Source organism: Ambystoma mexicanum, chromosome 9 (genome assembly GCF_040938575.1).
Source record: "Ambystoma mexicanum isolate Mex_15411 chromosome 9, UKY_AmexF1_1, whole genome shotgun sequence".
Lineage (NCBI taxonomy): Eukaryota > Metazoa > Chordata > Amphibia > Caudata > Ambystomatidae > Ambystoma > Ambystoma mexicanum.
The window spans coordinates 191,404,437-191,419,165 of record NC_090931.1 but is presented as its reverse complement, the minus strand read 5'-3'; the positions used below and the strand labels follow the sequence as shown (position 1 = coordinate 191,419,165).

At 47.4% G+C, this 14,729-nt stretch overlaps 1 protein-coding gene across 3 annotated transcripts in view; it reads right to left on the bottom strand.

The window, feature by feature from the left end:
- DSCAML1 (DS cell adhesion molecule like 1) overlaps positions 1–14,729 on the bottom strand; it is an 866,449-nt gene that overhangs the window by 350,700 nt on the left and 501,020 nt on the right. For 2 of the 3 annotated variants that reach the window (XM_069614464.1, XM_069614463.1), the window contains exons 5-7: positions 11,390–11,668; positions 10,208–10,483; positions 7,161–7,457 (exon numbers count right to left, since the gene is read on the bottom strand). In XM_069614464.1, coding sequence (XP_069470565.1) covers positions 7,161–7,457; positions 10,208–10,483; positions 11,390–11,668 — 852 coding nt within the window. The remainder of the gene's footprint in view (positions 1–7,160; positions 7,458–10,207; positions 10,484–11,389; positions 11,669–14,729) is intronic. The other variant, XM_069614465.1, reaches the window with a different exon arrangement.

The window sequence follows — 14,729 nt, the reverse complement described above, 5'->3', positions numbered from 1 at the left end:
TCCACTGCCTGGCTCAGTTCCCCCTCGCATTGGTTGCCCTTGGCCTGATCAGCCAATTGCTGCAACCGGGAGGCGGGAGCCGGTCCAATCTTCGAAGGCCCACTACGAAGGCCTCTGTCTGCTTCACGTACGCTTACCACCACCCCTGTACATCTGTGATTCTGTGTGTGACCCGGTCGCCTGTGATGCAGTGTGTGCCCCCCAAACCTTGGTCGCCTGTGATGCTGTGTGTGCTCCCAACTGCCCCACCCCGTTCATCCGTGATGCTGTGTGTGTCCCCCACCCCACTCTTCTAAGCCCGATCATACCCCCTAAATAATTCTTGCATTTGCATGCTGCTGCCACCATGTAATATGGGTAGGTACTTGCCCATTGATTTGACTTTCACATCTGTGTGCAGCTGCCACCCTGCAACATGAGGTAGGCACCATGTATTTGCCCAGTGATTTGACTTTCGTATCTGTGTGCTGCTGCCGCCGCCGCCCTGCATCATGGGGTCAGGATCAATGGATGCGATCACCATGTACTTCACTTTGCGCATGATGTATTACCTTCGCATGATTCCACAATGTTGTAATTCACATCTTGCGCTTCCTTTTCTGTAACCCGAAGCACTGCAACCAATCTCTTAAGTTTAAGCGTCTAGATACCTCTGGGTTTTGTGCCCTATACAAATAAATAAAATAATTATTCTGGGTAGATTTCTCAGACCAAGCGACGGGAGCTGTGCTCAAACAAATTCAAGATGACCAACAGGAACATTCAATAGCATACTTCTCAAAAACCTTATCTCCATCTGAGAGAAATTATTCAGTCCTACAGAAGGAACTTCTTGCTATAAAGTTGGCATGTCAGGAGTCACTTGCTTATGTGAGCCCTGTTCTCCACAATGATTTGTACAGACCATCGGTATCTTCACTACCTACTTGAATCCGAGTGCAGAAATAGTAGTCAGGCAAGATGGGCCCATTTCTTGCATCACTATGGCCTTGGTTTCACCCATATTCAGTGTTCTAAGAACGTAGTACCAGATGCCTTATCCCGCAGTCATCTACCCGGCATTGAACCAACCAATCAAGGTACTAAAATGTTTGATCCTGACATCTTTATTGCTACTATGGATTCCTTCCTACAGCGAGTCAAGACGACCCTGCTTCACAATCCTCAAGAGGAACTAGTAAAGAGCAAGGGCTCAGGAAAAAGATGGACTTGTTATTTTTTGGTCAATAACTTTTTCTGCCCACCAAAGATATACAAATTGAAGAATGTGCCTTGACTCTCATATTGCAGGACATCGTGGTAGACTAGCTACCAAATAAATTATCAAACAATATTTCTGGCGGCCCTCTATGGACACAGACATAATTCTGTATGCATCTTCCTGTTCCGTATGGGCTCAATCACAAAAGGGGTCTAGAAAACCTATGGGTAGAATCACAACCTGAAATATCTTCACAACCATGGCATACCATCACTACAGACTTTATTGTGGATTTACCAGTCTCCAAAGGGAATAATGTGATCATGGTAACGGTTTACATGTTTTCCAGATTAGCTCATTTTGTACCACACAAAAAACTCCCCACCCTTAAAGAAACTAGCAACATTTTCGTAATCCACCTTTTCCGACTTATTGACATTCTATCCAACATCATCTCTGATCTAGGTCCCCAGTATACCTCCAGGTTCTGGTTTTCCTTCTGCAAAACCCTGGAAATGGTTTGATTGAAAGAACTAATCAAACCAAACAGTACCTGCAGTATTTTACATCAGCCTCTTGTGATAACTGGGCCACTGTGTTATAGATTGCTGAATTTTCCTACAACAATACCTACCATCATTCCCGTCGGAGTCAATTTTATTGCACCTACGGTTTCCATCCTGACATACAGAACTGAAGTACCATCTGCTAAAGAAAGCGCACATGCTCTTATAGAAACACTGGAAACTGCTCTGGACAATCTAAAAACAGCCCAGGTTTCTACTAAGCATTTTGCAGACCGTAAACGCGCAGCAGTTCTGACTTACAAGAAAGGAGACCAGGTATGGCTGTTGTCACAGCATTTGCTGATAAGCCTTCGAATCTCCAAGTTTTCGCCCAGTTACCATGGACCATTCAAAATGATGAAAATCATCAATCCTGCTGCTAACAAATTGGCCCTACCCGTCAACTGGGACAGGATACACTCAGTGTTCCGTGCATCATTGCTCAAATCTTTCATTGAAGCTCCCGATCTACGCAAAAGACTACAACCGCCACCAGCTGCTGTCCTGGATGATGCTCTGGAGTACGAAATCGAGGATATATGTGATTCCTGTTACAATCGGGGACAACTGCAGTACCTTATCCATTGGAAGGGTTATCCTGCTAGTGAAAGAACATAGGAACCTGTTCGTAATATGCATGCCCCCATATTCTCAGGAGATTCTACTGCACCTACCCCTGGCAGCCTGCTGGAACACGGCTTGGACAGGGGCATGTCATCATTTATTTATTTATACATTTGTAGAGTGCACAAAGGCAACCAGGCGCTGGCACAAGAAGTTGGTTACAATTGATTATAGTTCTACATGAGAGAAATACATTTACATGGTAGTGAAGTCAACAGTTACACATTCAAAAGCATACATTCAGAGGATAATTATTGTTGCATCGGTTGAGTATGCTTCATGTTTGTCATAGCGGTAGTGAGGTCAACAGTATTGGCGCTGAGGGCTACGTGGCCAAGTGACTGCCTGGGGAAGTCTGGCCTAAATAGTAAGCTTTTTAACTTTTTTCTGAAAGATCAATAAGATGTGTCATTTCTGAGTTGCATGGGGAGTGCGTTCCACATTTTAGGTGCAATCACCGGTTAGCTTGAACCTCCTACTTTGTCTTCTGTATCTAGGTATGGTGAGCAGGTTTGTGTAAAAGACCGGGTCGGTCTATTGGATTGATTCTTGCAGATCAAGTTGCTTAGGTAAGCAGGTGCATTGTTATAGATACATTTGTGTGTGAGCATAAGAATTTTAAATTTGATTCTGCCATTGACTGGGAGCCAAGGGATGTTCCTCCTAGTGGACGAAATGTGATCGTTGAAAGGGATATTCACTGCTGCTCTAATAGCGTTATTTTGTACAATTTGTAATTTTTTGATCTTTCTCATGCTAGTTCCTGCAAATCGTGAATTGCAATAGTCGATCCTGGAGAGTTTCAAGGCTCTGGCCAGGGAGATGGAGTTGTGCAGGGAGAGAAATGGTCTGCAAGCTCTAATCAGTTTTGCTGTGTAGGCAGCAGAGGAGACTATGGAGCGGACATGTCTGTTTAATTTGAGGGAAGAGTCAATGTAGACCCCGAGACTCATGACTCACCGTTGCAGCCCTGGGGTCCGGCAGTGGTCCCTATGGCAACATTGGCATCACACTCGCCCATTCCAAGATGGCTGAATGCATACGCATTGTACGCACCACCACGTGGTGACGTCACAGACCCAAAACTAGATTCTAGGAAGCTATATGGCAGATCCATCACCGGTGAACCTTGCGCTGCAGCTGTGCTTGTTGTTGCAAAACGCTGTGTTCCTTCTGCAAGCTGCCTTCCTTCCTTCCTTCCTCTGTGCCTTTATTTTTCCTTTCCTGGTCTGCCATTTCGCTACTATCGCTTCCTGTTCCCACTCAGATACTCTGTTCTCCTCCTGGAGCCTAACTTGTCATATCCTCTTGCAATATCGCTCTCATCAATCATCATAGAACCCTCTTGGGGTTATTCTTTTGCCTAATCCTCCTGCACATGTAGACCATCAGTACTTTCATTCCTTTGCCAAGTCTTTCCTGCAAGCTATCATTCATTCAGCTCTTCACACCGTAGTTTATCGGGTGGAATCTTTTGCCAGCAACTCACTTCTAAAGGATCTTCCTTGCTGCAGACTGTGGGTTTTTTTCCCCTTCAGAGGTTTTCCTCCAGCTGGATTGGCTCTGCATTTCCTGGGCAGAGCCAAGCATCTAGTAGCATCTTCTGGGTCACGGTGGCTGCCCAAGGGATAGGTCACTGCAAACCACACTCCGATCCGCCTGTTGGCCATAAGGTAAGGTGTGATCTTGACAGATGTTGTGTTATTTTTTTCTGTCAATGTTTATTGTGTAAGTGGTCTTGGAAAGTGTGTGCCCAGAGTATGTATGGGAAGGTGAAAGCGAAGGAGAACAGGAGATGGACACACGATCTGCAATGACCGGGGATTAAATATAAGAAGAGAGGGGCATAGGTAAGGAGGAGAACATACCTGGTTCAGAGGGCGTTAGTGACGGGAGAAAACGTGAAACTGAAAATGAACAATGTAGAGCGAAAGAGACTGGAAAGAGTGAAGGATCGGATTCAGGCGACGGGGTTGGGGGTCCAGATGCTGAACACTCCAGTAGAGGGAAAGAAAAAGGAATGAGCAAGGAAGACAAGTTAAACATTTTGGGAGGGTCCCCATGAGGGGGGTGGGACTAAAGTAATGGGCTTCTGTCAATCTGTACCGTGTCAGGAATACAAACTTTAATCTGGTCTCAAGACCCCTCTCTGCACCCCCTTTTGATGATGGGGTCAGGGGCTACTTCTGTGTGCGATGGCGTCAGAGACACTCCCACTGGTTTGCAGTGGCATTCCTGTGTCAGAGGCTCCCTCATTCTGTGCTTTTGGCTGGGATTGGGATTTCTCTGAGTCGGTGCTGGTAGCAGGGGTTTCCCCAAGTCCTGCCCTCACTGGTGGGAGGATTTCTCCCAGGCTGTGATTGTGTCGAATGTTGGAATTCCCACCGCCCCCCTTCTACCTGAGCTGGTTTCAGAAGTTAGGTTTCCTAGGGCAGTTCTGTTACCAGGGTTCCATAATTTGTGCTTGATCGAAGTCCCTACTAAGGACCCTTGTGTGCACTGGGGTTGGACTTCTTTAAGGTGGGTGGTGGGGATAGGAAGGTGGTGTTGAATGGCAGAGTAGAATGAAGCGGTAGCCAGAATGCATAGGGGAGGTACCATGCTAGCTTGTTATCAAAAGGGACCCGAGATGGCAGAAAGATTCTGGGATGGGTAGTAAGTTCTGTTATGAAGGGTGAGAACTGGCTAGGTCACATGAAGGGTACCAGCGGCGGGGCGGGGGGGATGTCTGTTGACTCTCTGGGTTCTTCCACTGTGCCTGGTTTGCCCCCCCCTTGCCATCAGCACCAGCCCTAATTTTTCAATGTTTGTGAAAACAAATGCAAGCATACTGATGTGTGAGGCGCAGCTCTCACCACACCCCCCAGGTTGCTTAGCAACCACATTGCTTAGCTGTGTGGCACCAGTATGACCCGGTTGTTCTAGGCCTTCTGGAGTGTGCCGGTGCTATGCTTGTGGATTTATTCTTGGCGTACTATGTCCATGCACCTCTGTGTGCATGTATATGTTGGCACCAGCAAGCCGTTGTCTGAGGCCGTTGCTGTTTGGGCATGGGTATGAGTGTGCGTGCAAGGGTTTCTATGGAGGGGAATGCCATGATAATTTCCACCCTACAGTGACCATCAGTGGCGTAGATAGGTTGTGTCCTCATTCAGGCTCATGCAAGTGGTTTACTGTGACCATTACGAGCATACATAGTTAGTGGCAGCAGCTTCTTGCATGCGCTGTTCTGTGACCCTTACGGGCAAACAGGGATTGTGAGTGCAGCTCCATTTAAGGGATTTACAGTGAACATTGCTGGCATGGATAGGTTTTGTCCGCAGCCTCATGCAAGGGATTTACAGTGACCACTTCTGGCATACATAGGTTGTGGCAGCAGCTTCATGCATGTGATTTAAATTGATCATTACTGGTAAAGAGATTCTGGCTTTAGCTTCATATAACTCATTTACATTGACTGTTACTGGAATACATGAATTGTGGTCACAGCCTTCTGCAAGGGATTTAAAGTGACCACTTCTGGCATAGATTGGTTAGGGGGCAGTTTCATGCAAGGGATTTACAGTGATCATTACTGGCATACATAGGTTTTGGCCACAGCCTCGTGAAAATGGTGTGAAGTGCTCGTGTGTAGTGTACCGATTGTGACATGACATTTGCTGGATTGTTTTATGTGTCCTTATAGGGAGCCACCTGTATATTGTATGGCTTAACACATTTTTCTCAAAGATTGTACTATGAAATGGAATGTTTTGGGGGGGGCAAACCCCTCGTCCCCTGAGCCCTCTGACATTGTTCCACCATCCATGAGGACTCGCCCATGAATCATTGACAAATTTCGTGTCCCCTCAGGAGCTATTCACCCCTCTTGTCACGAAAAGCTGCTTCTGCCACCAAAGGGGCACACAACTGGTGGGGCCAAGTACTTACTGGCGATGAAGGGGCAAAGAAGACACGGGTGGATTGTTATGCAGATCGTGAAGAGCAGTACTTTGGGGAGATGAATATGTATCAAAAACAAAGAAAACAGTGGGTGGTGTATAGATAAGATGATATAGAGAGATAAGATCTGCAGGCAAGGGGTGGGGGCGGCTACTACTTGGTATAAAAAGGGGGAACAAATAAGGAGCGTGAAGACGGGGCTGCAGCTGCACGGATCAAGTATCAGTACTGGAGGGCAGAAACCAAGCACGGGAAGAGCAAAGATATGCCAGGGTCATGCAAGGTGGGGTGGGAGTCCCATTTCAAGATAAACCATCAGCTGGTTGTGCAAGTGACCGAGGTGCTTTATGCAAATCCCAGGTAACATAACTGACCAAGAGCAGAAGCAGTGCAAAGGCAGGCATTGCGCAGCACTTCAGTTCGAGGTAGATGTATGAAGTGTGTCGATGTTGCAGAGGTAGGCAGGTGTACTGCCTGAAGTCGAAAAGTGGTTTAAAACGCTGGATAGTTACTGTAAGGCCTGGGGAATGGCGGGCGCTCAGAGGACAGCCTACTCCCCGGAGATTAAAATGGCGCGAAATAAACACAGGAAAAGTAGCCACATGGCCGGAGCGTTCTCGAGAATGCTATTCGAGATATAATAAAATAAATGCACGGAGAGCAAAAATGAGGGACACGGCAACTCTCCGGGCATTGATTATTTCTGGGTGAAAAGCAAACATGTGGGGCAGACACATGGAAAGGGCATGCAGGGTCAAGGGTCATGGGGTATGTTTACAAACAAGCTGAATTCAATCCTATTCTGATATTTAAAGTAGGACAGGCACCTCTTACGTTTATTCGCGCTTTGTACTCCGCACTGCCCACCGAGTTGCGCGCGGCGCAGCGGTACACGCCTCCGTCCTTGATCTGCGGGCTGGTCACGTTCATGTGGCTCACAGTGGTGCCGTCCGACATGGTGTACTGGTTGCTGCGGTGCCCATTGTCTTTCAGGATGGGTTCCTCGTCCAGGGTCCAGGTGATGGTGGGTGGGGGGGCACCTTTGGCCGTGCACATCAGGGAGAACTGCTCCCCGGGGTTCACCACCTTCTCGCTGAAGGACGAGGTAACCCGGGGGGTGCCGTCTGTGCGGGGAGACCACAGCAGAGACACAAAAAAGAAGAAAATCACAGGGTTAGCAATTTTACTAGACCATGGGTAAAAACGAGTAGGACAGAACTGGCCACACAAGCTCCGGGCTTCCCAAAACTCACCATCAGAGACCACCCATGCTTCCAAAACCTAAAAACTCAACTCCCAAGAGTACATTCTGCACATTTTAATAGCTCTTTTTGGAATTAGACCTCTTTCTTCTTAAATGTACAGTGGGCCTTTTCCATTATCTTCTTTCCCTGCCTCCAGTGGTGTTAGTTTAATGCTTTTATGTTATTTATGTAGCGAGCAAATATTTTGTTTTCAATGATAAAACGTTTTGTTTAGTTCAGGTAAGCTCGGGAACTGTAAATCATGGTTCTACTCGTATTCACCGAATACGGGTAGCTGAATCACCTGGCCAACGACTGGCCCACACAGCGAACACTGACCGACTGAAAGCCTAGCCTCTTTTTTAGCCCAATGTTCCTGTGTACACATTCACAAACATTGATGTAGTATCACAAAGGTATGGCACCAGTTGGCATGGCGAGTAAAACGTACCACTTGGTAGCTATTGGTATCTAGCCAACCAGGCTCTTCTAGACTACAAGCAGGAGCTCAATGGCTCCCACCAATTTCAAACCCTTTACCTGCCAAGCCCACCGGAACAATGCTATGCCCAAATGTAACCCTGATATGCGAGTCGTGATAATATGATCAGTCACCTTCAATATCAAGTTGCAGCAGCTGTCCAGTCCTGTTTTTCCCCACTGCATGCCGGGAATTGTAGGCCCACCATTACAATGGGAAAAACCAAACTACACGTTCCAGCATGCAATTGGAAACAAATCAGGACTAGCTCAAGGTGCCACACATGGAACTAGGAAACTTGGCTGGTGAGAGTAGCTGCTGTGGGTTTCCATACTGCCCATGGGTTATCCTGCTCCCACTTCTCAAGGCTGACCCACATCAAGGACAGTAAACTGTCAGGTCAATTATAAAGGGAACCGCTGGTCTTCTACAGTAAAAGTGCCTTTATTACATTGTGAAAACGTTTGGGTAAGACAAGGAGCACTTCCTCATGGCCTGGACTCCTTTGGATTCCAGTGTTCGACTCTCTTCATTTACTCTTACCATCCCACTACCTGTACTCTGATGTCTTGTATGCTGTACCTACGATGTTCAGGTTTTTCCCATCGAGTCCACCCCATATGTCTCGTGATCTCTAGATGCCGGTCACAGAACATCCTGGATCTTACCCTGTAGCAGTTCTTCTGTCCTGGGAAATCCGACCCCTGTAGCATGAGCACACTCCTTCTGCCCCACCTCCTGTCCACGTGACCTCCTGCCTCGTGGACCTAGGATCTTCTGCCACCTGCCCCTGTGGAAGTTGATTTCTTACTCCCTGGCCTCCCATCTGCCTCCCAAGTGAAATTCCACCCCTGGTACAGGTGGTGTTCATCCTCCTGTACCCATGAGGTCCTCAACTTGTCCTGTGACCATCAGCCTATGGTTTTCTTGACATCCAACATCCGTACCAGCATTCTCCCTTTCCAGTCCTGTGATGGCCCACCTCAGACACCCTGAATCCAATTCAGTACCATCCCCATTCCGTGAAGCTGTCTTCTGTCCATATGACATTAAAGCCATTGTCCTCTCCTCTTCTGCTGCATGTCTCATGATATCCCTTCTACTCGTTTTTCGTAATGTTCAGCCGGACGTCCCCCAGTTGCACATATGTTGTCCCAAGTCCTATCCCATGCACATCCCATCTATTGCTACTGTGTCCTCCTGCTTCCTCCCCCACATTGTCGAAAACCCAGAATGCAGAGGGAACTAATGGATGGGGAACCTCGGAGAAACCAACTGCAAGCTTTCAGAAATGGACACAAGCATAACACCAGCTTATGTTGTCAACTTTTGTCTCGATTTTCTAAGCTCCTGAAAGAAAGAACGCCATGAGAGTCAGATGGTTCCTCGTTGTTGATGGCTGCGAGGGATCTTGTGTCTGTAAGGCTAGAAAAAATACAGCCCAAACACATTCCTAGCAATACTCTCAGTCAGCAATTGGCCGAATTATGGGAATGTGGAAAGGTGTGCATTTGTGGATTAGGCCACGCACTCTCATTAGCCTTCATCCAGGGGTTCTTTGTTCACTTTTGTCCCCCCCCCTTTACATGTTTCATTTTCCTAATATCCATCCCCATAAACCCTGCATTTCCCATCAACCCTATCCCTCTATTTCACCAATTCACCCTTCTATCCTTTACATCTACTCTCTCCTTCCTAAACATACATCTCCTCCTTGCCAATTACCTTCTTATTACCTCTAACTCCTCCCAAACCTGACCCCTTTCTCTCCTCCACTCGTCACCCATTACTTCTGATAAATGTCCTTCCCAAATTCTACATCCCGCTCCTGTTTAACCCTGCACCCTTTGCTCTCCTCAATCCTTCATTTATGTTGCCCCTTCAGCTTTCCTTGCCTCACCCTTCTTGATCTACACCCCTTTCCCTAGCCACTCCTGCCCCTACAATCCCGCATCTATACCCTTCTCTTATTCTTTACTTTATCGCCCTCCTCCTCAACCTGCAGACCCTCCCCTGCGCTGTCCTTTCTTCACTGGGCACTGCTCCCCCTTTCATGTATGTTCCAGTGACTTATAAACATGTGCATGCCCCTCATTTGGCCTCTTGACATTCTGCCCTAGACCTCCCCATCTTATTACTACCCACTCACCCTCCAGCACAATGATGGAGAAATCTTGGGCAGTCAGGGATTTGCGGATAGCGAAGCACTGGTATGCCCCAGAGTGGCTTTTCTGTGCAGAGGTGATGAGTAGGGTCTCGTTGCCGATGCCCCGGATGGAGATGAAGTCATCTGGCACGACCAACTCCGTGTTCCGGTACCAACGGATGATGTACTCAGGTGAGCCAGTCAGAGCACAAGACAGGATGACCGTACTGCCTATGCCAGTCTTCAGCTTCTTTGGTGTGAGGGTCACTCGCAGGGGGTCTGAAGGTCACAGACAGAAAAGCACATTGTGAAGCAACAGGAAAATAGACCATCGTCGGAGGCGAGGGATCTGAACATGTGCAGCAGATCTTCACATAGGTGTCAATCCTACGCATATTCCTCAATAAGAACATTACTGTAAAATACCCTTCACAATAAAACATCCCACAAACAGATTACACCTATGAAAACTTCCCACAAGAAGAATTTCCTAAAAGAAGAAACCCCCGCCCGCCACCACATTTCCACGTGTTATGGAATGATTTCTTGTTCTCAGAGCATTCTTTTCAAAAAACCTATCTGTGCAGCCTGTGTCTCTTATCACGTGGAACCAATTCCTTTCCCAAGAGTATTCCTCAGATACGTTCTCTGTAGCCACAGTATATACCTCCCTAATGCATAATCCGAGTATGTTTTCTAGGTATGGCAGCTGCTAATTCCCTACAAGCAACCCAATTGTAATTTGGTTACACAACTTATTTCGGTCTGCACCACACGATCTTGTGTACTTTATAGCTTAATATTTATATAGCTTCGATGTCTGTGTGTAAATAAGAACTGCATTATCATTATACGAGCTGCATCCTACTGATTATAACCAAGTAATGGTTTCTTCTATGGAACCTTTCGATCCCTTGAGCTTGAGGATGGCATGGCCTTTATGTGTTCACGTCCACCCATTAACTGGTGCACCTGCAGAGTTGTAGCTGGAGATGGGAACCAGTCGGTGGCGTTTACCTGGTGTGTGGTATGATACACTGTAAGGAGGACGTGTAACAAGCATCACACTGCAAGTAGTTGGAATCACAGAAATGTCCGTGATGTAATGTGCAGTTCCACTCCCTCAGACTGCTCACACTTTGCCCCATCACATTTTCTGTCAAGTCACCACTGCAGAGTTCTTACCTATAACAGTCAGGGTTCCGGTGACCTCTGCTGACCCAAAGTTGTTGATGATCTCACAGATGTAGGTGCCACTGTCCTCCACACGCAGGTCGTTAATGGTGAGACCCATACTTCTCTTTGTCCATCGGCTATCAGTGGGCACAGGGCGTCCATCTTTGATCCAGCGGCTGGACAGGTTTGGATACCCAGAAGCAATGCATGGGAGCTCCACATCCTGCCCCGCTTTCACTTCCCGGGAAAGAAAACCATCGAGGATGGTGGGGGTGGACTCGGAAGGTTCTGAGAAAAGGAAAAGGCAGAGTTGGGACCGAGACACCACAGACATTGAGCAGAAGAGGATGTTTGAACATTCATACTGGTAATGCTTTTGGTATGGGCAAGGCAGCCACCATATAATGTGTGATACTTATAAGGGGAATCTGGGCATAAGGCCGGAAGGAACTATATTAAAGAGTTGGCATTATGGTCAATTTGGACTACCCATTAGACTAGTAGTTTGAGATGCTACTAACTTGGTGACATTCAAGGCAAAAAACGTTCCAAATTAAATATAAATTCAACTCTGAATGTATTTCGACAGTTATGTGAAAGTTAGGAGGGAAATTGCAAAAGTTGAATCTCCCATGCAAACTGACAGCGAAAAATAAGCTTTCACCTACAGCAAAAAACACAGGACAGATTTATGCCAAACTTGCACAAAAAGCTTGCGTCTGGGCCAGCTTGCAATCTTCACTTGGTTAGGTCAAAATAAAACCTGCCGTTTCTATATAAAACCTGAAAAAGCAGGCCAAAGTCGATAAAAGGATTTAGAGACATTTTGGTCTATTGACCCACATTGGTGCAATGCTTCGTTTGATTAGTTAATTTTGGTCCGTTGGCATAAATTACAATAAAGCCGGGATTGATTGGTTAGTAGAAAGAACAGTTTCGGTTGGGTACAGATGGTTTGAAAATGTTGGCATATGCTGTTATTTTGTGCCGTAAATCACTTTGTGGGGATCTGCAGATTCTGCGTTGAAACCATTTTGAAAAGGAGCAGACGGCAGCCCTTTGGAGGAATACTGCAACTCATGGGAGGATAAGGGTATACCTTCTATGGGAAGAACCTGATTTTTCTTAAACAACCCTGAATTTTGTGATCAAGTCGATTTGTTGAAGGATCCGCAGGAAAATGGCATGAGAGGTTTTATAGAATATATTTGAATCCAATGGCGATGTGGAAGAGGGTACTGGGTAGAAAAAGAAAAAGGCATGTATGGTACAAAATCCAGGGAACAGTTTAGGCCCACCAACCTTGTGCAGCTGATCAATGGGCTGGAATCTGGACCACACACTGACACAGCCAGGTCTTGCCCCTGGCAATGTCAACGTGATCCTTTGTCCAGCATTGGATCTTTCAGAGATTTCCCATGCTGTGAATATTCCCAATCATCAGGCTGGGAATCCTCGGTTCCTTTTTGATTCCCCTTGCCCTAGGCAAGAAGAACCTTCATTTGTAGCGGAACCCCCTTGTTATGGGTGTTTTTGGTCCCTACCAATGAGACCTCGAGTAGCTCTAGACTAGACCCTCCTCTTCCCCTCAGATTGTAACCGTGTGTTTAGCTGAGGGAGTCCTCTGGTTTTCCACAATCAGAATTCTAGGTTAAACTCTTCAAAAACAGCATTTTCAAAGACAGAAAGCATCTTCTCCACACAGAACCAAGTACACTCTTCAAGGTGAGGATGTTTTCTGGGTATGGAGGGCAAAAGGGGACCCCTTATTAAGCCCTGTGCCAATGGTGGCCTCAAAAATGTATATGAAGAAATAAACACACTGCTGCATATACTGCCTTTATCCTCACCACACCGTTGCAGGTTGCACTATCTGTCGAGGTCCTCTCTCCAAGATTCTCAAAGATAGCAATAGATGGCTCGCTTGCTGGCTCAACGAGGGTAACTACCCCGAATACCCATCCAATGTCGAGTTGACCAAGAGCATGGCCGCTCCCTCAGGGAAACGACCGCAGTTGAGGATTAGAGCCAGGTCGAAAGAACGGCCGGTGAAGAAGGCAAAGCACAGGATCGGCCACAGAAGGCCAGTTGTTACCTCGCAGGAAGTCAATAGCAGAACGCAGCAAATCAGCTGAAGGAAGAAAGCACAAACATAAATCATGGTCAATGAAAGAGGGCGAGACCCCGTCGAGGGAGGGGGGGCGGGGCACAAAGATCTCCCGGGACACACGGTCAGAGGTGCAAGTATCTTGCCGTCAGCCACTCAGAAACTGCATAATCACGGCTCGACAGAGGCCGTCTAAGCGCGGAAAAGGCACGCAAGCACACGACGACAGCGGAAAAGGAGCTGCAAAAGTCGCATAAAGTTATCCCACCAACTAAGCACCGAGCTCCTGACCCTTACACGATACCGCATAAAACTGCCTTGTCGACCACATCTCACAAGTCCAGCTCATACACAACTACGTCTCACAAATCCAGCTCGTCGACGACACCACATAAACCGAACTCAGCGGCCAAAAAAGCCATGGACAAAGACCACCCGAACACGGTTCCGTCACCCCATCCTACGACTTCAGCAACGGGGAAAGACACCACTGGGCCCCAAGAAACCACGGAAGAAGGGCCTGTCACCGACAGTCGACCACAGCACTGTGGATGGCTGCCCCGTCGACGGAAGGACAAGAGCTTTCTCGGGATGTGCAGCCTACACAACCAGATGAAATCTCCCAACCACAACACATCAGCCAGGGCTCTCCTATCCAGTACTTTGAAGTAATACCACAGGAGATATTACAGTACAAGTTGGATACCGACTTTGAAGAGCAGTATCAACAGTCAGACTCGGAACAGTCAGTGATAGTACAGGAGGTGGCCCAACCTAGACCATCTACGCCAGGGAGGCATATTCATGAAGCGGCCCTCACAGTGGCTACATTGCGACCACAGGAAGAGGCACCCCCGGCTCCGCCCAGGCAACACACCAACCAACAAATCCAAAAAAGGGAAGTAAGGGTCCTATTAACTAACCCACAGGCCCTTCTGTCCATGCAAGTACTTCCATCCCTGCAGAAGGTCATCACACAGCTTGATGCAGCTCTGATGAGACCAGGAATGCCGGCCTTGCCTCCACCTCAACCAACGGTGCCATAGGTACCACGCATTCTCCAGTCAGACCCAAGTCGATTTTGCAGGGAAGATCAACAACGCCCTCCCCTTCCAGGCCCAGGTCCACATCTCGGCCAAGGTCAGCAAGGTCCTCCAGAGGGCACTCGCAATCCAGGTCAACGTCTCCACCAGCATATCTGGCGCTCTACCCAATATGCAAGGGCAGAAGTGGGTCTCCAAC